General features: G+C 40.7%; 1 protein-coding gene across 1 annotated transcript in view; it reads right to left on the reverse strand.

Moving 5' to 3' along the window:
* tmem104 (transmembrane protein 104) overlaps positions 1-23,141 on the reverse strand; it is a 159,354-nt gene extending 136,213 nt beyond the window's left edge. The window contains exons 1-6 of the mRNA XM_080446466.1: positions 22,957-23,141; positions 22,127-22,197; positions 17,215-17,336; positions 15,127-15,208; positions 8,340-8,433; positions 5,682-5,777 (exon numbers count right to left, since the gene is read on the reverse strand). Of these exons, the coding sequence (XP_080302592.1) occupies positions 5,682-5,777; positions 8,340-8,433; positions 15,127-15,208; positions 17,215-17,336; positions 22,127-22,171 (439 nt within the window). The 5' untranslated portion in view covers positions 22,172-22,197; positions 22,957-23,141. The remainder of the gene's footprint in view (positions 1-5,681; positions 5,778-8,339; positions 8,434-15,126; positions 15,209-17,214; positions 17,337-22,126; positions 22,198-22,956) is intronic.
* Positions 23,142-25,566: the final 2,425 nt, after the last annotated feature.

A 25,566-nucleotide genomic window follows, 5' to 3' on the forward strand; every position in this document is an offset into this window, starting at 1 on the left:
GCCCATCACGTCTCATTATGTGCAGCCGTTAATTAGTCTAAATAAGAGTAATGTGCAGTGGCCATCAGCCTCGTGTCACCGACGTTGGGATGGCGAAAACAGTCAACGTCTCTCACGGTCCTCAAGCCCTGATTTATACTTGACTGTGGGGTCGCGTCTCGCACGGGCTACAAGCTTATGTGTGTTATACTGAAAGGGCGGGAAAAATAGCTGATCTATAAGCTCGCAAAGTGTCACGCTTGAAGGGAGGAAAATAGCCAATGTACTGTATAAAATCACAAAGCGTTGATGGAAGGAAGGAAAATAGCCGATATACAAGCTTGTAGATCGTCTATTTTCGATCCGATGACACCAGCGTGCAAATATGTAAATATCACCCCCCCCCCCTTCTTGATTTATATGTACAGCTTATATCTACATTATCGTGTCATTACATTTACCTTTATGGCTTATAAATCTGCTATTTCAAGTGTGAGACTCCAATGTATAAATCAGCCCCCCCCCCCCCCGCACCGTACGCTGGGCCGCGTGCCCATCTAATTCATTTCTGATTAGCGGTCACCGGGCAGCTCTCCACGGCAGTGACACGCGGGGGAGGGAGCACGTGAGAGGGTGAGAGGGGGTGAGTGGGGGGAGGGGGGTGTGTGGGTGTTGCACGCTTTCCTTCCCGGTCGATCAATTCATTCTCACCTGCGAGGCCAGAGAGAGGGAGAGAGAGAGAGGACGAGCGGGTCTGGGCCACGCACGGCCCACAGTCTGTTCCGCAGCAGGGAAAGGTCGTCGCCAAAGACACTTTTCTTTAGCGCTGCGAGTGGCTAAAAAATCTCCAGACTGATTTCAGTCTTTTTTTTTCATTTCCTTCATGAGAATAACCCATTCAATAAGGGAAGGCATCTGTGTCATTTTTAGATGTATTTGGCTATTCAAAAATAACAGATATACAAGCTCATAGTGTGGCACCGAGTGCCGCGCTATGAGCTTGTAAATATGCAAAAAAAAAATTAATCTTGAAAATGAGTGCAAATCTTTATATATATATATTATTTTTTTTAAAGCGAACATGTGTAACTCAAATATTTGCTTCTGGGGGTCCCTGGAACAACATATTTTGAGATGGGGGTCCGCGGCCAAATACATCCTTGACATGAAAAAGTTTGAGCATCACTGATATAGCAACATATGTTTTTTTCAGAAACCAGTTAGGATTTAGAAGACATTTGTAGATGTGTTCACGGATTGAAGAGTTATTGGAATGGGTCAAACTAGAGATATAATACATGTTCTATTGCTGAAATTATAAATTGATGTTCAGAGGCATCTTCTATAAATCCCTACAGGTGTTGGGATTATTTCGTAAAAGCAAATGTTAAAGCCTCAATCTTGTGATTTGTTCAACTGGTTGAGCTGTATGTAGAACAGCAAGAACATGATAGAAATTATAATACCTGAACATTATAATTCTACATTGTTTTAGGAAATACAACACTAGTGTGGAGGGACTACCTTTCTTTCACACCGTTTCACAGAGCACAGACTGGGAACTTTGTAAAATTGTAGTTATTTAGCTTTTATTCCCTGTGACTTCGGCCGTTCGTATAGGGGAGGAAGATGGAGGTGGAGGGGAGGACACGGGCCGGCTGTGGAGGGACAGGAAGTTGTGGCGTGTGGACTGTGTTCCGGACCGGGGCGGAACGGGTGTGTGGAGAGGAGAGGAGAGGAGAGGAGAGGAGAGGAGAGGAGAGGAGAGGAGAGGAGAGGAGAGGAGAGTTCTCCGGCAGCGTGAGCTCGCCCTGTACGGGGCTGTACGCATCGCTGAGTTAGTGTGTGGCTGTGAACATAGCTCTGTGTGTGTGTTTGAGTGTGTGTGTGCGTGTGTGTGTGTCTACAAAGTAAACCTCTCTCTCTCTCTCTCTCTATTTCCCACCCTCTGTATATCTTTCCCTGTCCACACACCTCTCTCCCCCTCTGTGTGTGTGTGTGTGTGTGTGTGTGTGTGTGTGTGTGTGTGTCAAGATCTCCCCCTAGTGGTCGTCAGCAGGGTGACAGACGGGGACACAGAGAGAGGCAGGGATGATGTTGTCAGCAGCAGAACAGGGAGGTTTGACCTTTCCCTGTTCCCTGCTTTTTACTTATTTTTTATTCCCAACAGCCGTGTTGCTGACTGAGGAGCTGGCACGGGTACACCTGCAAAGGCTGAAGACTTTATAACAATAATGATAACACTATAACATTATAAACCATTCTATGACTGATAAGGTCAAGTATAAATGCATTGTGATATGCATATAACACTGTATAATTACAGTTATAAGCACTCACAAGTACTCATGATGCAATCATAATGCATTACAGACCAGTTTATAATGACACTTTCTATGTTAATTATCATAGTTGTAAGACATTATAATCATCAAGACGTTATAATGCTTTATAATCACCATTAAAATGCATTGTAATCACTGTTAAAATGCATTATACTGTCATTATAAGTCGCTATAAGTGGTCATTTGTTGCTTTAAAAGATTATAGACACAATTATAATAGTTGACCTTAAAAGTCATTATAGAATGCTTTATAATGTGTTATGATTATTGTTATAAAGAATAATGAGCATTAATTAACTATAATTATACAGTGTTATAATACATAATACATTATAAGCATGTGTATAATGCACTACATTTGCGTGACACTCTTGTATGATGAAGTAGGGCATTCATTTACGAAAAGAAAAACGTTAAAACGTTGAAAATGGAGATGCAAGGTTTCTGCCCGACAGCGACAATAAGCTGCTAATAAATGCTGATGGTGTCTATATTATGAATATCCACCGCTATCGAGGCGCTCGGGTGGCGCGGTAGATAAGTGCCTGGCCACCGCCACGGAGGTTGCGGGTTCGAATCCACCGCGGGTCATCCAGCATTGTCGAGCGTCTATATACAAAACACGATTGAGGGGAGGGTGATATCACTGCACCTATTCCTACGGGCTGTGGGCGGTACCTGGCAGCGGGGAGTGTAATAGGCTCTATGCACAGCAGCCATAGTGGAAATAAATTGTGCCTCCTTCCTTACTTCCTTCCTTCACAGGTGTTACCAATGATTCTAATGAAGGCTCTGTTCCATTTAGTGTAGCACAGTGGTTCTCAAAACCTTTTCATTTCAAGGATCCCCATAACTCAGAGTGTGTACAAATGGAACCAAATGGATTTGGTTCCATTTGTACACTCTCAGAGTTACACACCCGTAAGGGGTCATTTGGAGCCCCCTGAAGGAACCATGAGGGTCCCTGGACCACACTTTGAGACCCACTGGTGAAGCAGAGTGTTTCCAGAGCCGACATGCACAATATCAGCACCCTGACTCTGTTTGACCAGAATGGAACAGAGCCTTCATTAGTATCATTGGTAACACCTGTGAAGGAAGTAAGAAGAGGCCCACTTTCTTTCCAATATGGTTGCTTCTACCCAACTAAATTGGGTAGAAAAAGAGGGTAAAAAGCACAAAAATAAACAATAATAATACAACATGATTTTATTATCTTATAAGTATTAGCCAAGTAACTCTTTTTGTGCTCATGGTTTTCCATCTTTCTTTCTTTACAATGATTATCTATGCTGCTACGGTGTCAGAAGGAAGCCAAACAAAAATGAAGTTTTACTCTCATGTAAGTGTACACGAGATGTTAAGAATAAAAACATCCTTGAACCTTGCAGACATAGTGCACAGTCATTTCCCTGGGTAAGAAGAAAGCAGGCGGGCGTGCTGTGAACCAGGCGAGGACAGGAGCAGTGCTGGAAAAGTACATTTACTCCAAGTGCTGTGTACTCCCACAATGGTCAGCTGATGCAATTAGACTGTGCCTTCACTGGAAAAGGCTCATATGTCTCAGGAATGGGTGGACCAAAGGAAAAGTTCCCAGCTCCATTATTTCTATTTTAGGAATAACACCTGATTTTGCAGCTTTTTTATAGGGTAACCCCATGATATATGAAATATGAAAGAGGAGTACCTCAATTTGCCATGTATTGTTGTACTTTAACTGATTCACTGCCAATCACGTAGATCTACGCGAACCTATTTAAAGCCGCCACGTGCCAATCACGTAGATCTACGTGAACTAAAAAAATTATAATAATAATAAATCCAATTTGACCCAAAGACCAAGGAGATATGATTTTTTGAAGATCTAGACTCCTATCCACTTCCTTGTTAACTTGAAAATTCTCTATCTCGGCTCCTGAGTCCTTTTTTTTTTTCAATGAAAAACTCTGGCACTGGCTAAAAAAATATGAAAATACCTCTGGCAGTTAATGGGTTAATATATATTTTGATGAGAAATATTTGTTACGGAATGTATTATATCGGGTAAAATATACCCAACGTTAGTGATGTTGTGACTATTTAAGTACAATTTTGAGAACATTTAAGTATCATTTATACTGCTACTCCGCCACCTCTCAGAGGCAAATACTGTACTTTGTGCTCCACTGCCAGTGTTGCCAGATTGTGCGAGAGAAATAAGCAACCAGGTCCATGAAAACAAGCCAAGAAGAAGCACATGAGCACTTTGAACCTACATACATCGGCAATTTGAAAAAAATAAAATGGGGGGAAAAAGTAAGAAATGTGGAATATTTTTGAACGATTTTAACAACAAAAATCTGGTACGGGGGTTCCTGCACAAAAATGTTTTCCAGATGAGGATACGTGGACAATTACATATTGACTTGGGGGTCCTTGACATAGAAATGTTGGAGAAACACTGATTTAAACAACGTTTAGGAGGCAAGACCAAATAAGCAACTACACTTCAGAAACGAGCCCAAAAAAACGCAACTGCCAATATTTACAATCCCAAAGTTGCTTAAAATAATCAGACTTGGCAACACTGTCCTGCCGCTACAATGATTTGAAAACTTAAGTTACTAGTTACTTTGCAGATGTAAATTATAATTTCAAAACCTATATAAACCACTTAAACCTTATTTTATACTTCGGCCAATCGGAAATAGCCGTAATAAGACTCACACCGAGTCGCCATGTGACGTGTTGTGGGCTTGTAGATCTACTTTTTTCTAAAGGAGGGGAGGGGGGGGCATGGAGACCGAGGCGATTTGGCCGCTGAACATGAAAGAAAGCGTGACAAGGTCGCGGGCGGCCCACCGGTTCAAGGTGGAACACGGTTCTGCTTTCAATTTTGCCGTGGCGGAGCTAGCGGCGCTTTCATTAGCTCCCATCACTCAACACACGCACGCTTTTAACGTCTTCACCTGCCGACGCCGACTTTATACACACGAGCGCACGCACACACACACACACACACACACACGTGCGCGCGCACACTCACACACATACACACTCACACTCACGAGGGAGATTAAAACAGCAGCCTTGATGGGGCTCTCAAACAGGTAATTAGAACCAAAGGCAATTTATCCATACATATAATTACATTTCATTAGACAGCCTCGCATTATGAAATGTGAAAATCACCCACGAAAAAAAAAAGGTGATGGAACTTCCTCCAAATCGTCCCGTACGACCTTCAGTCGGTCCCCTGGCCGTTTCGCATGAGAAACGACGGCGGTGTCTCGGAACAATTGCGGGAATAATTGGCGGTGAAAATAGCGGCGTTATGTATGAACCGAGGGGGGGAAGGGGGGGGGGGGGGGATATTACCTTTGTTGAAGAACATGGAGGCCATCTGACCCATCTCCACCCGCTCCACGATGTCGAAATGATCCGCGTGACCTCCTCCTCCTCCTCCCGACCTCTCTGTGGAGACATGGGACAACGTCAAGAGTTATAATGACACTCGAGTGAAAAGCACTAAGTCTTTGTCACATGGCGGTGCCGTGTGGTGAAAATAGCCCCTATCTGCAAGCTCGCAGCGTATTTACGAGCTTGTAGATACTTGCTATTTTTTTTGCATTACACACACAGGACATTTGACAAAACCCTAATTTTGCTCTTCTCTAGAGTCTAGAGAGGTTGGGTGGTGCGTATAGCGTATTTATTGATGTTCCGTGAAACGTAAACACTTTTGTTTCCCAGTCACTTAAAGTGTAGTGTGATGACAAGTGATATCTTAGTTAATAAGATAGGAAAATAGTAGGAACATTTTGAGATTTTATAATGGGGGCATTTCCCATTTCCCGTAGCATCTCTCTGATACTGCTCAAACATGCAGACTGTCTGAATGCAAAGAGAAAACAAGAGAATTAAAGACAGCTCAAACTTATGTCTGTCAGACGGAGAGACACGTTTGAGCAAAAAGGTCTAGACCTCTGAGCCCCCCAACTCCATCTGTCTCAGCGCTACCCCGTACAATGAGAGTGAGAGGAATGGATTGGGCTTCAGGGTTTGTGAATGCTCAGGAATGAAGAGGGCTTTGTTTGTCACTCACTCATACATACAGGTACAAGCAGTGACATGTTAAGGCCAATTTATGCTTTGAGTGACAGGTGTTGACTGACGCGTCTTACGACAAAAGTGACGTCAAAATATATATAGCAAGCTCGTAGCGTGGCACCGAGTGCTGCGCTATGAGCTTGTAGATCTGCTATTTTTGAAAAATCTTGAAAGTGTGTGCAAATATATATATTTTTTTAAAGCAAACAACTTTAACTCAAATCTTTGCTTCTGGGGGGTCCCTGGAAAAAATATTTTGAGATGGGGGTCTGCGGACAAATAAATATAATTATTGTTGTTTGGTTGCTATATCAGTGGTGCTCCAACTTTTTCCATGTCAAGGACCCCCAAAATTATAGGTATTTGGCCGTGGACCCCCAACTCAAAATATTTTGTTCCAAGGACCCCCCAGAAGCAAATATTGGAGTTAAAAACATGAATTATGAAAGAAGAACAACAAGAAGGAACAAGAAAAATAAGACGCAGTTAGATAAAATCAGGTTTAAAAAAGTACAGGCAAAACACACACTCTAACCTTCTATAAAGAAGACCTTATCAGCAATGTAGGCTGTGTAAAAAGGTGTGGGGGGGAATTATTATCAGATTTATAGAAGGTATAACAGTGCATCTAATACATCAAGTACACTTATCTCTGTACATAGTGTAAGTTAACCCATTCGATCCGGGAACGCATCTCTGTCATTTTTAGATTTCTTTGGGCTATTCAAAAATAGCAGATCTACAAGCTCATAGCTCGGCACCGAGTGCCACACTATGAGCTTGTAGATCTGCTATTTTTTGAAAAAATCTTGAACATTGTTGCAAATCTTTGAATACATAAAGGCTATATATATATATGTTTTTATTCCACGATTTTTGTAACCCATTTTTTCACCCAGTGCCAATTGCCTAAACTGTAATCCTGGGCACTACTCTCCCTCTGCCAGCCTGGGGAGAGCCCCGAACTGAGATTTGCACAAATTATCCACGATTTAAAAAATAAATAAATAGCATATCTACAAGCTCATAGCGCGGCACCGAATGCCGCACTATGAGCTTGTATATCTGCTATTTTTGAATAGCCAAAGTATAAAATAATGGTCTAACTGGTTACACAGATGCGTTCCCGGTCTTAATGGGTTAACAGTGAGCAAAATAAGCATGTTTAGTTACAGATGGATGGAGTTGGTCTTATTTACTTCTATCTATGTTGTTGTTCTTGTTTTCTATCCATATCCTTGTTCAGACCCGAAGGGTCATTTCCAGCTGGGTTGCCAATTTCATCCAATCAACAGAGAGTACCCATTCATCAGCTTCAATTTTAAAGTGTTCCGGTTCCATTGTGTCTGGTCACTTCTTCGTGTCATCACTTCCAATTTCACTTGTTTATCGTGTATGCGGTATGAGTTCTCTCTCCTTATTGGATAGGATTGGTATCCCCACCTGAACATTTCTGTTTATTTAAAGGGGTTCTAGGCAAGTTCAGAGATCAAAAACCTTGATCGCAGCACCTCTAAAAAAAAGAGGATATAACGATACCTGAAGCTGCTGGACAATGAGTGATGTAGGTATATTATACATTTTGCTATAAAAGAATGGTGCATTTATCATGTGTTTATGGCATTGTTCATGTTAATGAACGAACGTCTAGATAAAGTTGGATTTTGAACACACCCTCGCGCTGTTATTGGCTAGAACTCTGCCCCCCCCACCTCCCCCAAATATATCACTTACCCTACTTTTAAGTAGTAAAAAATACAATACATTTCTATCACAAAAAAATATACAGAGAATAAACATGACATTTACAAGAATGTACAGTGTAAGATGTGTCCTTATATGCTGACTTCTGAATAACAAAGGGGAACCAGCAGAGATAAGTGGGCACAGGGCACCACCTAGTGGCCAAAAAGGGGATGTACTCACGGACAGAGAGGATGGGTCTGGTTTCTGGCTCTGATCGTCCCCTGACGATGACGTCGTCGTCAGAATAGTCCGACGTGGAGTCACTCTCATGGACCTGAGGATGACAGAAGTGGAGGGGAAAACATAAGATCTCCAAATACCTCTCTGCTCCCAAACTTGAAGGGATATTTCACTTTCAAACATGTTTGGGGTCATTTTAACGTCTGCTTGGGTTTTTTGTGTTTCACCCCCGACTGTTTTTACATTGCGTGATTCGGTATTTAGATATTTGATATTCATTGTATCAGACATGCCCTCTACCTATACAAAAATAGAAAATGAAAATGGCCGATCTACAAGCTTATGACACCTCGCGTAAGCTTGTAGAGCTCACAATTGTTCATTGTGAGCTTGTAGATCTGCTATTTTCAAAGGATTTGTATACATTTGAAAACTTGAAATGGGGACATTCTGCATAATGAGTACTTTTACTTTTGGTACTTTAAGTACATTTTGATGCCAATACTTTTACTCAAGTACATTTTTAATTCCGGACTTTTACTTGTAACAGAGTATTTCAATTTAGCAGCATTGCTACTTGTACTTAAGTAAAAGTTGTGAATACTTTTTCCAACACTGCTACAAGCATCTACAAGTCTGACTGCACAAAATACAAGCATTATAATGAAAATGTTCATGAAAAGTTTTTCATATGGTTTTGGACAAGGTTTCCTCACACGACAGCGACAATACAGAGTTTAAGAGGTTAATCATTGCACAGCCGTTGTCACATGATGCAGGCTGAACTGACAAATTGTTATCTGCTTTCAATACAGTACGTCCCCATGTTGACCTGGACGCTCATAGGTGTTTTGGCTGCTGTTGACTGTCGGTGTAAGTAAGAAAAATGGTATTATCACCTACATTGTTGAAGCAAAAATACGACCTCATGACTGAACATGTTATGTCGTTGTTTAGGCCAGTGGTTCTTAAAACTTTTTCACCGCAAGGACCCCCAAATTGATACTTATTAGCCCGCGGACCCCCATTTGAAAATATAAGCCAAGGACCCCCCTATAAGAGAAGATTTTACAGCTATAGCAGTGATTTTAAACCATTTTAATTTCAAGGACCCCCAGTTTGCCATGCATTAGGGCTACGGACCCCCATTCAATGACAATTCTATCTATGGGACCCCAATTTATTGTAAAATCTGTTAATTTAACTCTGAGTGTACAAATGGAACCAAATAGACCCGTTACACTACACTACACTACACTCTGAGTTACAGCCCCATAAGGGTCAATTTGGTTACTTACTATCTATAATTTAGCTGGGGACCCCCTGGAACTCCCTCAAGGACCCCTCAGGCATTATCATTCTAAACCTGTGTTGCTGCTGTTCAACATGCAGCCAACCACAGTTGAAGAAATCACAGATTGAGCCTTTAACCTTTGCTTTTATCAAATATAAGAGGCCATTCATGTTCATGTAAGATGCTTCCAAACATGTGTTCTATTGCTAGTTTGATCACTTCAAATACGTCCTCATCTTAAATAACTAATAGCCGAAAATAGTCGATCTACAAAGCTCACAAAGCGTCGCGCTGTGACGTGTTGTGAGCTTCTAGATCTGCTATTTTCGGTGCCCTGACATAGAAGACAACTCTACTATGGAATCCAGATGGCTGAAATCAGTCTGAGATCGTTCATCTTTAATCCGTGAAGTTGGCATGTCCTGGTTTCAAAGAGAAAGCAGTTGGCTATTGAAATGTGGACTTACTGTATTTAAACCCTCTGTAGAGCAGTGTTGATTTTGTCGACTAAAACTATGACGAACATTTTTCCTCGACTTCCTTCTTTCAGTGACGAAAACTGAATAAAAACAAAATAAAAACTAAGCTATGATGACTAAAACTATGACTAAATATATTGACAATTTTGTCAAGAGAAAAACTAGACTAAAATGTTAGTGAGGGACTAGTGGAGAAGAGATCCAGTAGAACTAAAAGACAAGTCATTTCATGCTTGTGTGCTCTGAAAATAGCAGATCTACAAGCTCACAACGCATCGCAGCATCGACGTGTTGTGAGCTTGTAGATCTGCTATTTTCAGCATGCAACCAAGTGTAAAATCAGCCGTTATGACGCCATCAAGGCACCGGCAAAATACATTTTAGTCAACTAAATCAACTGTAGATTTAGTCGACTAAATCAACTGTAGATTTAGTCGACTAAAACTACGGTAGACAAAAACTAAAACATTTCAGATGACTAAAATGTTACTAAAACTAATTGTATTCAAAGACTATGACTAAAACTAAATCAAAATTTGCTGTCAAAATCAACACTGCTGTAGAGGTATAACACTCTCACTGCAAAAAGCTTAGATTTTATCTATTGGCTAGATAACTTAGAACAACTATTTAGTTATTCGCTTGGAAAATGTGCAGTGCTAATCTAAAAAAAGAAAGGTATTCAGGACAGAATTCCCCTACAACTTCCCTTTAATTCTCACTAACTCCCATATATTCCCAAACCCTATATACTTAGTTGACCGGTGTCCCCCAGGGCTCTATACTAGGTCCGGCATTTGTTATCCCTCTCTACACCAAATTCAAAAATAGCCAATCTGCAAGCTTGTAGTGTCTATTTTCACCTAATGTTTGCCCCAGAATAGGGACGCTAGGGTTCAATTGCCAAAATACATTTTAGTCGACTAAATCAACTGTAGATTTAGCAGACTATAATCTCATGATATTTGGTCGACTAAAACTAGACAAAAACTAAAACATTTCAGATGACTAAAATATGACTAAAACTAAATGGAATTTGATTCAAAAGACTGACTAAAACAATCAAAATTTGCTGTCAAAATCAAAGCTGTCAAGCAGAAACCTCTCATCTCCCTATTTTAACGTTTTGTGTTTTTTTTGTAAATTAATGCCCTCATCATTGTACATCTGCTATTTTTTTTTGCGATTTTTTTAATTGGAATGCTGAAAATTAACAGCTTTGGACATTTCCACCCGACAGCGACAACGTATTCCTGCTAGCTCCCAATGGGAATGTTCTACATCAGTGGTTCTCAACCGGTGGTCCGGGGACCACCAGTGGTCCTTGAGGGGGTTCCAGGTGGTCCCCAGCTGAATGATGAAGAGTTGGTAACCAAATGGACCCTTATGGATCTTTACTCTTTAACTCTTGAGAGCGTACGATGACACCAAATGGACCCTTACGGGTCCATTTGGTTTCATTTTACGCTCTCAAGAGTTAAATTATAGTTAAACATCTGCATTAGTTAATTTACAAGAAGTCTACACAACAGGCTCTATGAACAGCAGCCATATTGGAAAGAAATTGGGCCGCTTCTTACTTCCTTCACATGTGTTACCAATGATGCTAATTAAGGTTGTGTTCCAAACAGGGTGCTGATATTGTTCATGTTGGCTTACTGTAAACATTCTGCTACACCAGTGGGTCTCAAAAGGTCCAGGGACCCTCATGGTTCCTTGAGGGGATTCCAAATGGACCATTTACAGGTATGTAGCTCTGAGTGTGTACAAATGGAACCAAATGGACCCGCAAGGGTCCATTTGGTTCCATCATGGGGGCCCTTTAAATCATGGGGGCCCTTTAAATTGAAATGTTTGAGAACCACCGCGCTAAATGGAACAGAGCCTTGATTAGTATGATTGGTAACACCTGTGAAGGAAGTAAGGAAGCAACCGCGGCATTTCTTTCCAATAGGGCTGCTGTGCATAGAGCCTATTGGAGAATGTAGAAGAAATATTCAATGTCTTGGGTCTGAGAGGCTAAATCTCATCAAATGGTGGTTCCGTGGCTCAAATGCAGAATAAACTAGAGGTCTCCGCCAGGTCAGGTAGGTTATTGGGCCTCCTGGTGGCGCAATAACAGGCCAATGTGAAAAAGGTGCCATTTATTGTTAGGTCGTTCACGGCAATCGGACACTGCATTCATGATTTGAGTCATTTTGTTCCAAAAATGTGTTTAGCTAAATTAGACCTGCTGGTGGCGCTATAACAGGCCAATGTGAAAAAGGGTGGCATTTCTTCCTTGGCCTAGTGGGAATGTGTTCATGATTTGAGGCATTTTGTTCAGAACGGATCAATCCTGCAAATTTTGGAAGCGAACCTTAGCCAATGAGGATGGAATATGGGAAATCGGACAGATCCGTGTTGATCACATGACTATAGAGATACTGTGTACCGATTTGCATGACGTTTGGATAAAATCTGTAGGAGTAATGTAAAAAAAATGGGTTTTGCACAAATCGGCCTCCAGGTGGCGCTATAACAGGCCCATGTGAAGTATTTGAGGCAGAGGTTCTGAATTGGTATCCAGGGAGTGTGTGTGCACAGTTTCGCAGCGACCGGGCCAACGGTGCCAGAGATTAGCTGCTAACACACAGACAGGACACACGGACGGACGGACGGAGGGTAAAACATACTCTCTCGCCATGCCTTTCGGCCTGGCGGAGACAATAATGGTCCTTGATATGAAAAAGGTTGAAAACCACTGTTCTACATTTGGAACTTGGCCCGTGTTCGGGGGGAGGGAAGCCGGGCGGGGAGGGTGATATTTGGTCATTGCACATGCTCCTACGGCAAGTGTTAGGCAACAGGCGGCCCGTGGGCCAGGACTGGCCCGCTCAGCGATGACATCTGGCCCGGCAAAATATTTAGTAAATAGTTTACAACAGGGGTCTTCAACAGGGGGTCTGGGACCCCTAGGGGGTCCTCAAAGTTACTACAGGGGGGGCGCCAAATCTTTGTGTGATTTTTTTTTTACCTTAATCTCTTGAACCCTAGCATCCTTTTTCTGAGGAGAACTAGCCAAAAATAGCCGATCTACAAGCTGGTAGATCGGCTATTTTTGGCAAAGACGTATAGGTGTAGAGGGGAAAAAAGAACAGACCAAGTAAACAAAAAAAGTATAATCTGAAACACAATTTTATACAATATAGAGGGCATCCCTGCCTCATCTCTCTCTCTCAGCTAGGGGGTCCCTGGCCTGAAAACGTTGAAGACCCCTGATTTAGTAAATAGTTTACATAAGGGCTTCAAGGGGGTCCCCAGCTAAATTACTGATAGTTTGGAACTAAATTGACCCTAAAAGGTCTGTACTACTAGAGTGTACAAATGGACACTTGTGTAGTTACAGAGAGCACAAGAATGTACACATTTGTACACTGATATGCAAATTTAGGTCATGGACCCCATAACTCAAACTTTGAGGACCCCTGGGTTATAATGTCCAAATACCAGTGGTGTAAAGCAACTAAGTGCATTTATTCAAGTACTGTACTTAAGTAGAATGTTGAGGTACTTTTACTTTACTGGAGTATTTCCAATTTTCAATACTTCTACTTCTACTCCATTACATCTCAGAGGCAAATATTGTACATTTACTCCACTACAATTATTTGAAAACTTTAGTTTCTAGTTACTTTGCAGATATAAATTATTACATTATAAAACATACATTAACCACTTTAGCCCTATTTTACATAGGCTATTTGAAAATAGCCGATCTACAATGCTCACAATGCGTCGCATCGTGGCGCGTTGTGAGCTTGCCCTGGTTCGTAAAGTAATTTCGCTATGGAGAATAACATTAGGTCATCTTAGAATCGTCTCATATAAGAATTGTGATCCAAAAATAAACTGTCTCGGCGATATTGTCAGGGAGGAGGCTCTGTATCGTTTATGATAGTCAGTCACTCATATTTGAAACAGTCCGTTTCTGGCGAAATTTTGACTAATTTGTCGGAAGTAACATTAGTGTTTTCTCACCGTCAGTTGATGCTTCATATCCATAAGAGTAAAATCGCCGGGGTCATTTGTTTATTTTTGGAACACAGTTCTTATTTGACACGATATTAAACACGTCTATTGGAATTCAGAATGGGGGGGGGAACCGCGACCCAGGCTAGGATGTGTAAATTACGTCAGACTTCGGTGCTCTATGAAAGAGCTTGTTTATCTCCATTCGAAAGGGAGTCTGTCTGTCTCCAGATATTACGTCTGAACTTTTGAATTAACTAAATATCACCTTTGTACAACATTCAAGGATGAGGCCAGCACAAAATGATTACCCCCACGCATTTCTATCTGCACCTGTAACATTTCATAACACACGCAGTGCTATCAGTATGCAGTTATACGGTACCACACAAATCTCTATTCACTTTTATAGCAACAGCATTTGCATAAGATGGTCAGTCAAAGTTCCAGTTCTTATTCAATTAAATTAATTGATTATGTTCTGGCCTACCATCTACTGACTTAGAAAAAAACAATACTTTTACTTTTACTCCACTACATCTCAGAGGCAAATATATAAATACAATTATTTGAAAACTTTAGTAACTAGTTACTTTGCAGATATACGTTATTACATTATAAAACACACATTAACCACTTTAGCCCTATTTTATACCTAGGCTATTTGAAAATAGCTGATCTACAAGCTCACAGCGGCCCCAGTCAGCAGGGAGTGTTGGGCGGGAGGAGTAGGTCGAAGGCCCTACGTCCTCCCGGTAGGGGCTCCTCACTGGCAGGTGAGGAGGACACAACAGCAGTGACAACAACACACAAATGAGTGTGGGGAGGAATTCATTTGGCATAACGACTAAATTGGGGAGAGAAAGGGGGTAAAAAATAATTGGCTTATTTTTTTTTTTGGCTACTACTACATTTTAAAATACATAAATATATGTATGCATGTCGGAAAGTGCTATCGTACTCTTTCTATCTATGCGATATCACCAGATCAAATCAAGCGTACCTCCTCCTGTTCTCTCCTCTTCCAGCGCAGCTGAGCGTTGGCCGCCGCCATCGCCTCGATCACAAACGTCGTGGTCATGTAGCTGCACAGACGGAAAAACAAAAACACAATGATTTCATTTCACTCATATTCAACTCATCGTGTCCACTGGCTTTCATGTAGAGCTCTCACTGGTTCAGAGCAGTCTTAGCAACACCAAGTGTGGCCGTCACCATCGCCACATTTTCCTTGACCATTTATTGTCATACAAAAACGATTTCATTGTGTGGCTTCACTGGCTTGTAGGCTTTGTAAACAAAAGTTGCACGGGGCAGATATGACCAAAACTGAAATACACAAAGAGATGATCGATGGCAATAATCGAAATACATGTATTATGGCCAAAATACGGCATATTAATATCGTTCACAACGAGTCGCGAGCTTTTAGATCTGCTATTTCCACTATTTCTGAAAATGTTATGTTATGTTATTATGACGATAACGCAAAATAATAGCGATGGTAAAAAAATAATGACATATTGTGGTGAGCCGTTTGGTCACCAGGGGTCTAAAACTGTGGTTTTCAACCCTTTTCATATCAAGGTCCATTATTTATTCGGCATTTGAGCCATGGACCACCATTAGATGAGATTTAGACTCCCAAAACATAGAATATTTTGTTATGTTGGAAGATTTTGTCCACAATTCCATTTTGTATTGATTTTGGTGGAGAGATAACAGGCAAACTTTGATCAAAATAATGATTTAATTAAGTATTTTGCAAATGTTTAACAATAATTTAACTCTTGAGAGCGTAAAATGAAACCAAATGGACCCGTAAGGGTCCATTTGGTTTCATTTTACATTCTCAAGAGTTAAAGATCTAATATGGGTCCATTTGGTTACCAAATCTTCCATCATTTAGCTGGGGACCACCTGGAACCCCCTCAAGGACCACTGGTGGTCCCCGGACCACTGGTAAAGCTAAAACGACTCAAGAGTACTAGAGTGGTTAACCTGTAGTCTGCAGGTCATTCAATGTGGTAGGAACACCGAAGCTAAAAGAAGATCTACCAAGTTCAGAGTGGACCTTGGGCACCTTGAATGTGAGAAAACTACTTGATCGGGTGTGATAGGGTCCAGACGCCCATTTAAAAAATGATGAGATGTACAGTAGCTAGAACAATCTCCCAAGTATGGCTTAGATTAAGTGATTATGTAATAATTGTGTCAATTCCCATTGTTCCATCTATTTATTGATCAGAAAACGGGCACTCTCCGCTGTGCTGGAATGCCGCAAAATACTGAATCTAGTGTTATATGGTGTGCAAGAGCACTTTGTGGGTTAACAGAAAATACACGAGACACTTGTGCCACTGCACCTGTGAGTTTGTCATTTAAGATCAACTTTCTTCTATCTCTCTGCTGTCCACTCATATCTGAAGGCCTAATGCAGGGATGTCAAAGTGACACGTTGTGGTGGATTACGTCGTATCTGTGCATGTGTGCTCCCAACAAATGAGGACAATTCTAGGCTACCGATTTCACGTCTAGGACTTAACAGGAATGTGTAGCCTACAATAGGAGTTTCCAATTCATAAGTCTGTGTATCAAGGAGCTTTCCACCTGCAGTGCCCAAGCAGATGCTTTTCAATCTATTAATATGATTATAATCATAGGTCTGATCTAGAAAACGGAGTAAAACATTTTGTTAAAGGATTAATTCACCCAAAGAATTACTTATTTTCTATCAAACATACACCCCATGAAGCCTTGCATTCATGGAGATTTGGAGACACGGCTTCATGGGGTGTGTAATTGATAGAAAAATAAGTATTTTTTTGGGTGAACTACTTTAATATGAGGTTCGGCACTTGGTGTCACGACCACGTTCATTCAGTAATCATCTTCATCCGAGGCGATTGGTTAATGCACAGATAAGTCACAACATGGTGTAATGAAGAGTTCTGCTTTACTTATCAATACGTTTGAGCCTTTCCGGAATCTGGGATCGGCCCCAAAAACTCTTGGCATGGGTCGGGGTTCTGATACGAGTTGCACGAGGCGGTCACCGTCCAGGTCAGAGGTGTGCTAGAACAGAACTCACCTCATGAAGGACAGGAAGCAGATGAGACCCAGGCTGACCACCCAGCCGGCTTCAGCGAAGGCCTTGGGCATGGTCAGAGCTCCTGTCCCTACGATCAGGTTGAACATGTACACCAACCCCACCTGGAAAAAAGCACAAAGAATACACAATTATGTTTAGGGCCGAAAATATTGATTATCCTTTACCGATTAGTCCATCAATTTGCTTTTTTCATTTTCCTCTAAAATGTTACCAGAAACTATTGTTGGGTCTTCAGTAGAGTTAAATGGAAATTGAAGTTGACGATTTATTGTCACACAAATAATTGCGATTAACAATTTAATTGTGTTTTTGACATTGAACATTGGAACATTATGAATACAACTTAAAATGTTGGTTTTTGGGCTTCATATATCACAAATTGCACAGTGCAGTTGTGACAAATGACTTAAATATACAAATAAATTACTGACACATTTAATTATATACTTTCATGAAAATGTAAAAATAGTGGAAATCGCTGATCTACAAGCTTACAACTTTGTGACATGTTGTAAGCTTGTAGATCTGCTATTTTTGCCATTTTTGGAAAACGTTTGAAAATGTTTCAACATGGAAACGATTGACGATTATGTAAAAATAATTGTGATCATCTCAAATAATTGTGTCTAGGCAATTATGTAATAATTGTGACAGGTCTAGTCCTCAGCTGGATGCAATGGCAAGGAACACACACCCCTGGCTTTTGGTGTGGGTAGTTGTTAGGCTTTGGTGCCTATGACTTGGCGACACCCAGCGATAAGATCACTTTTGGTGAGAGTGCGGGGTAAGCTTTCGGACTACATGCAAAAAACACGCATGAAATGAACGCATAGTAGGGATAGAGATTATGAGTATGTCAGTAGGATGATGTCAATACTATGATTGATGTCAGTAGTATGATTTCAGAACTGAAATGCCGAGTTTGATATGCATTAGACCACGGACCCCCGTTTTACTTTCTTTTTTTCTCCCTTCTTCTGGGACAACACCGTAAAATCTGCAGTGTTTATTTGGTTCCCACGGTGAGGCCTTTAAGGAGGGCCATTCAAGCAAGCCGCAAGTGGAGCCTGCAGTGACACCACGGCCCAAGAGACCATCACACCAGAATAAAATATTTGGATCGGGGGGAGTCTGGTGCAACGCTCAGGTGTTGCAAGACCCGAAACAGGCTATGACCCCTATGACCCCAGGCTACAACACTGATGATACGTCCCAGGTGCATCCATGTGATGTTTTTTCATTATGGTTCCATTTGTACACTCTCAGAGTTACAATCAATTCATTGATATATACAAATAAATTAAACAATCTCCTGCTTCTCACTTGCTTGATTAACCCAGAAAGTAATCAATGGAATAATCGATAGTTGCTGCTCTACATTGGTGGACATGTCACACCACAGCTATGGGTGGTGCGATTGTGGATTTTGAAAGTACGATTACAGTGAGAGAAACAATCACAGTTTCACGATTTGTGCGCATAAATGTATTCCACAAAACTATGGATGTATAAAATCCCATTGAGCATTTGTAAATTAGAGGTTTCATTATATTTTCCCCACGAAATGTCTATGTTGGCTGCCTTTCAAAACACAAATAATAGTGTAGCTAAATAATACAAACAAAATATAAAGTATATCTCTATGAAAGTAAATAAAAGCTACCCATGTAGGCTGCACAACCTCTGTCTGCAAGGCTCTTCAGCTGTTTACAAAATAGTGTTTTCAGCTCGACATTTCTTTTGGACATGAGTAGAGAATTATTATTGTTATTATTAATATTGTTGTTTTGCATCACGATTATACTGAGCCCCTACCATTAATTAATGGTGACTTTTAAAACCGTTGGTTAACCCATTAAGACCGGGAACGCATCGGTGTCATTTTAAGATTTCTTGGGCTATTCCAAAATAGCAGATATACAAGCTCATAGCGCGGCACTCGTGTAGATCTGCTATTTTTTGAAAATTTGTGAAAATATTTTTTTTTTAATATATACTTTTTTAAAGCGAACATTTTTAACTCAAATATTTTCTTCTGGGGGGGTCCCTCGAACAAAATATGTTGAGATGGGGGTCCGCGGCCAAATACATATCATTTTGGGTGGTCCTTGACATGAAAAGGTTTGAGAACCACTGATATTAAAGCAACATAAGTTTGTTCAAAAAGAAAACTGTTAGGATTTAGAAGACATTTGTAGAATCACCCAGAAGCAAAGATTTGAGTTACAAATGTTCACTTAAAAAATATATATTCAAAAATGTGCACACATTTTCAAGATTTTTCAAAAAATAGCAGATCTACAAGCTCATAGCGCGGCACCGAGTGCCGCGCTATGAGCTTGTAGATCTGCTATTTTTTTGAATAGCCAAAGAAATCAAAAAATGACACACAGATGCGTTCCCGCTCTTAATGGGTCAATCGTAAAAGCGGTTAATAGTCGAATCCCTAACCACAGTACAAATGTTCTTCACCCCACTTCACCCCTACTACTACTACTACTGCTGCTGCTCTACTACAATAACAGGACGCTGTACATGTCAATGTAAGGAAAGCCTTTGCAGGAAGCCCTTATTATCCCTATCAGATAGCGTAGTGCTTTAAATGATTCAAGGCCTCAGCAAAGCCACAACATTCCCATCAGCAGACACACCAATGCATGTGTTTGCGGTTGAGTCACGTGCATAATACGAGCAGAACTGACACCAGTGGTGGAACGTAACTAAGTACATTTACTTAAGTACTTTACTTGAGTATTTCCAATGTCCAATACTTTTACTTCTACTCCACCACATCTCAAGAGGCAAATATTGTACTTTTACTCCACTACAATTATTTGAAAACTTTAGTTACTAGTTACTTTCAGATATAAGTTATACATTAACCACTTTAGCCCTATTTTATAAATAAGCTATTTAAAAATAGCCGATCTACAAGCTCACAATGCGTCGCATCGCGACGCGTTGTGAGCTTGTAGATCTGCTATTTTCTAATATTTTGGTACTTTTACTTTGGGTACTTTAAGTACATTTGGATGCCAATACTTTTGTACTTTTACTCAAGTAAATTTTGAATTCTGGACTTTTACTTGTCAGGGCGCGCTCCCACCGCACTTTTATTTTACCCCTGGGGCGGAATCTGCCAATGCTTTGTCAATGCAAATGCGTGGATTCTTGGCAAGACCATGAATCCACACATTTGCATTGACAAAGCATTGGCAGATTCCGCCCCAGGGGTAAAATAAAAGTGCGGTGGGAGCGCGCCCAAACAGAGTATTTCTATATTGCAGTATTGGTACTTTATTTTACTCAAGTAAGTACTTTTGGAAGACAAAAAGTCAGTCAGCAGGTCCTAAAAAAAAAAGAAAAGAGCTGGACACAGGATGATGGCCCAACAGATGTGAAGTGTAAGCACTTTGCCTTCCTCTTTCGAACGAGAAGAACAAATCGATTCTCTGAATCATTTTCCGTTGCGTCATGTAGAATCAGTGAGTTGTCAGTAGAGAGCACTACTGTTAAACAGTGGTGCAATAGTAACTAAGTCCATTTACTCAAGTACTGTACTTAAGTACAATGTTGAGGTACTTTTACTTTACTGGAGTATTTCCAATTTGCAGTACTTTTACTCCACTACGTCTCAGAGGCAAATATTGTACTTTTACTCCACTGCAATTATTTGAAAACTTTAGTTACTAGTTACTTTGCAGGTATGCATTATTACATTATAAAACATTCATTAACCACTTTAGCCTCATTTTATACCTAGGCTATTTGAAAATTGTCGATATACAAGCTCACAACGCGTCGCATCGCGACACGTTGTGAGCTTGTAGATCTGCTATTTTACTTTTGTACTCAAGTACATTTTGAATTCCGGACTATTACTTGTAACGGAGTACTTCTACATTGCAGTATCGATACTTTTACTTAAGTAAAATATTTAAGTACTTTTCCCCACCACTGTTGTTAAAGCACTGATCATCAACCAGAAGTTATTTGTCAATTCAAAAGAATGTAAAACCTCAAATGCATGAACTTTGATTCCAGGACACCTGACCACTTGAACACTATACAGCAAACTTCATGGTGCATTTGAGAGTACAAATGGTGCATTTGAGTGTACAAATGGAACCAAGTGGACCCATAATAAAGCGTCCATCTGGTTCCATGTGTACACTCATCGAAGTTATATTAACCCTGGGATTTTACTGTGTACTGGTGTGTGTATGTACACCAATTAAATGCGTAATTCTAATGCTGTGTAGGACTTAAAAGTTACGGATTGCACCTTTAAACCTTGTATACATATGAACTTTGCATCCAGGACACATGACCACGTTAACCTCTTAAGAGTAATTCCATAAAATGCATTAGTGATGACCCATGTGTTTGTCAGTCACACACACTCTTCAGTGGTTCTCAACCTTTTCAGGCCGTGACCCCCCAAAAAGAATCATATTTGGACTGGGGACCCCGCTAAAATAATCATATTTGAACTGGGGACCCCCCAGCCTGACAGGCACTTGGAATGTCGGAGTTGAGGCATTACATTTGGTTTGACTCGAGTTCCCACGGATAAATATTGTGAAAATAGCCGAGCTTGCCTCTTTCTTATATTATTTGACAATTTGGCCAATGTTTGAACAGTTTTTATAGAATAGTTTGTTGACTACTTTTGAAGTAGCAATGTACTTCATCTTATCTTTCTTTTTTGAGGTATTAAAAGGGTCTTAAAAGTCCTTAAATTGTCATTTCACTGTCATCTGAGGACCCCACCAAAATCAGGTGGGGACCCCCACCAGAACCACTGCTTTAAACAACAAATCACTCTTAAAAGCAGAAACCCACACCGATCAATTCAAAGTACTAACAATGCCGTTGACTAAATACTTACAAATGGGGAGTAGGGGTCCCCCGTTTCTGTGATGCCACCTGCCATGATGTTGGGGGTACAGCCAGCGGTCCCTGAATATAAGAGGGGAGAAAACTATTCACTCATTCAGATGTTATTGATTGACTGTTGTTTCTAGCCTGGGCCAACTGTTCAATGCCACAAGTTCAGTGGTGGAAAGTAAATAAGCACTTAAGTACAATTTCTAGGTATTTGTACTTTACTTGAGTATTTCCAATACTTTTACTTCTACTCCACTACATCTCAGAGACAAATATTGTACTTTTTACTCCACTACATGTATTTGAAAACTTGAGTTACTAGTTGTAGTTACTTTGTAGATTTAGATTATTACAAAACATACATTACCCACTTCAGCCCTATATGCATTTCAGCCTTTTAAAGATAGCAGATCTTGCGATGCATTGTGAGCTTGTAGATCTGCTATTTCCAAAAGATTTGTATACATTTGTGAAAACTTGAAATGGGACATTCTGCATAATGAGTACCTTCACTTGTAGTTTATGTATATTGTGATGCCAATACGTGCTTTTACTCAAGTAAATGTTTGCATTCCAGACTTTTACTTAGTATTTCTACATTGCAGTATTGATACTTTGACCTAAGTAAAAAAAAATCTGAGTACTTTTTCCACCACTGCACAAGTGACTTAGGTGTAGCTTGTTGAAAGAGAGCTGACAGCACAACAACAATTGTCAATTGCAAAAACAGCAGATCTACAAGCTCACAGCGACGCGCTGTGAGCTTGTAGATCTGCTGTTTTCGCTAAAAGAACAACAGCTCAAAGAAGAAGTAAACAAACATTCCCTCACCTGACTTCCAGGTACAGTTAGCGTTAGCTTCGTGCTAACTCTCCCACTAGGATTCCACCAGCAGCAGTGTAAGCTGAAGAACCAGGAGCACACTGTGCTAAACCTGCTAACTATAGTGTTCTTATTCTTATCCGAGGGGAAGTCTACGTGAAGCGAACGAGTTTGGCGGCCATAAAACACTCATAATGTTTCACTGTAGACAGCTAAACTAGATGCTACCCGCGTTGCCAGGTTCTGCGAGAGAAGTAAGTAACCAGGTCTATGAAAACAAGCCCATAAGGAGTAGCCTCGGTCCCAGCCTCACTCATCTGCGAAGAGAAGAAGTGACAAAACAGGCCACAACGCATGCAAAAATAGCCGATCTACAAGCTCATTGTGAGCACGTAGATCTGCTGTTCTTAAAAAAATCTTGAAAAAAGGTGAACAATTTAGAATATTTTTAGATGGGGGGTATTGGATAATAATTACATATTCATTTGGGGGTCCTTGACATGAGATATTTTAGAACCACTGGTTTAAACAACATTAGGAAACAAGCCCCAAATAAGCAACAACACTTAAGAAACAAGCCCAAAAAAACGCAACCCGCAAAACTACCAATATTATATTTAAGAGCAACTTTGGAGAAAAACAAGCCCAAAGTCGCTTATTATAAGCGGACATGGCAACGCTGGTCTGTGTCTGTGTCGCTTCATTCATTGGCTGCTCTGTTTGTTGTGCGCTGGAGGTAAGCTCGCGTCATCAGCGCCTTGCTCTCTGTTTATCGTTCTGTGTTCGCAGTGTGGTCTAGAGCCCGCCTACTGTTTCCGGTTGTTTACACGTTCACATACATTAGCTAACACAGCCGTTTCCGTATCCGTCCAGAACCGGAAATGTGAACCGCAAAGTGAATTGATCCCACAGTCCCACTAGTGACACCATAAAGGAGGATCATTATGATTATTGCTAAAATCATGTGTCACATTCTCTCTACATTATGATAAAGTGTTGGTAAGCCTGAGGGTGTTGCTTTTCTTCACGTATATAATGCAAATACTATTTTCATTATATTCTGTCTTTTTGCGAAAAGTATAAGTAAAACTCTTTGTGGAAACTCTATCATCTTGTAGCCTATGCTGGAATGGGATGATGGTGTGTCTTTAGGGATCCCTATCATCAAATTAAATGATTGTCTCATCACATCCTGTCCTCACTTTGGTCATTATGTTTTAAGTCATGCATAACTAATGCCACAACATTATTAATGTCTTCTACAAGGAGGACATCTACTGGTCAGAGTGTGTTACGACATCCTGAACAGTAAGAGCTAATGGAATGCTGCTGATAACTGGGAGGGAATTCGGTTGAAATCATCAAGATCGTGCACTTGGTGACTACTTTTAGATTTTTGGTATGGTGTTAGGTAAGGGCATAACCGTTATGCCCTGGCTATTTTCTGGCATAAGCAAGCAAGTTGGGATCGCCCCCTATAGTGGTTTGTTTGCAATGAATCCAATATTAGATAGGTTAGTATGTGTGGTTGAAACCCCAAATAATTTATAGAAGGTATTTTCAATGGATTCTGTTACTATTGGGTATGCTAAATAACATACAAAAAATGCCAGGAGCTTAAAATGCCTATAAGCTGGGAGGGAATATGTGCCATATTTTATACGTAGGCTTTTTGAAAATAGCAGATCTACAAGCTCACAACACGTCGACGCGTTGTGAGCTTGTAGATCTGCTATTTTCAAATAGTTCAGTACTTTTACTTTTAGTACTTTGAATACATTTTGATACCAATACTTTTGTACTTTTACTCAAGTCAATTTTGAATTCTGGACTTTTACTGTACTTTTACTCCACTACAATTATTTGAAAACTTTAGTTACTAGTTACTTTGCAGATATAAATATATTATATTATAAAACATACATTAACCACTTTATCCCTATTGTATACCTAGGCTATTTGAAAATAGCCTATCTACAAGCTCACAAAGCGTCGCATCGCGACGCATTGTGTGCTTGTAGAGCTGCTATTTTTGTACTTTTACTTTTGGTACTTTAAGTAAATTTTCTTGGCAATACTTTTGTACTTTTACTCAAGTAATGTTTTCATTCCGGACTTTTACTTGTAAGGGCGCGCCCCCACCAAGAGTTGGCTGGCCGCTGATTGCAGAATCTGCCAATGCATTGTCAATGCAAATGCGTGGATTCCTGGTCTTGCGGATTTTTTCCAAGAATCCACGCATTTGCATTGACAATGCATTGGCAGATTCTGCAATCAGCGGCCAGCCAACTCTTGGTGGGGGGCGCGCCCCCACCAAGAGTTGGCTGGCTGCTGTTTGCAGAATCTGCCAATGCATTGTCAATGCAAATGCGTTGATTCACGCAAGAGCAGATTTTTCCGCCTCTCGCGCAGACCTTGCGTTTATCTGCTCTCCGCGACTAAGCATAAAACTGCTGGAGGCAGGCGCTGATTTTCTCCCTCTGTCCAATCGGGTGAGTCGAAGGCGGACCGTCTCAAGACTCAGGAAGCAACATGGTGCTCAAGGCAGCAGGCACCATAGAGCGTCGCAGTTCCCGCCCACTTCCTGTTTTTTTTGGTGCCGGAAGAAAAAACTCAATG

The sequence above is a fragment of the Gymnoscopelus braueri genome (genome assembly GCF_963280865.1).
Source record: "Gymnoscopelus braueri genome assembly, chromosome: 13".
Lineage (NCBI taxonomy): Eukaryota > Metazoa > Chordata > Actinopteri > Myctophiformes > Myctophidae > Gymnoscopelus > Gymnoscopelus braueri.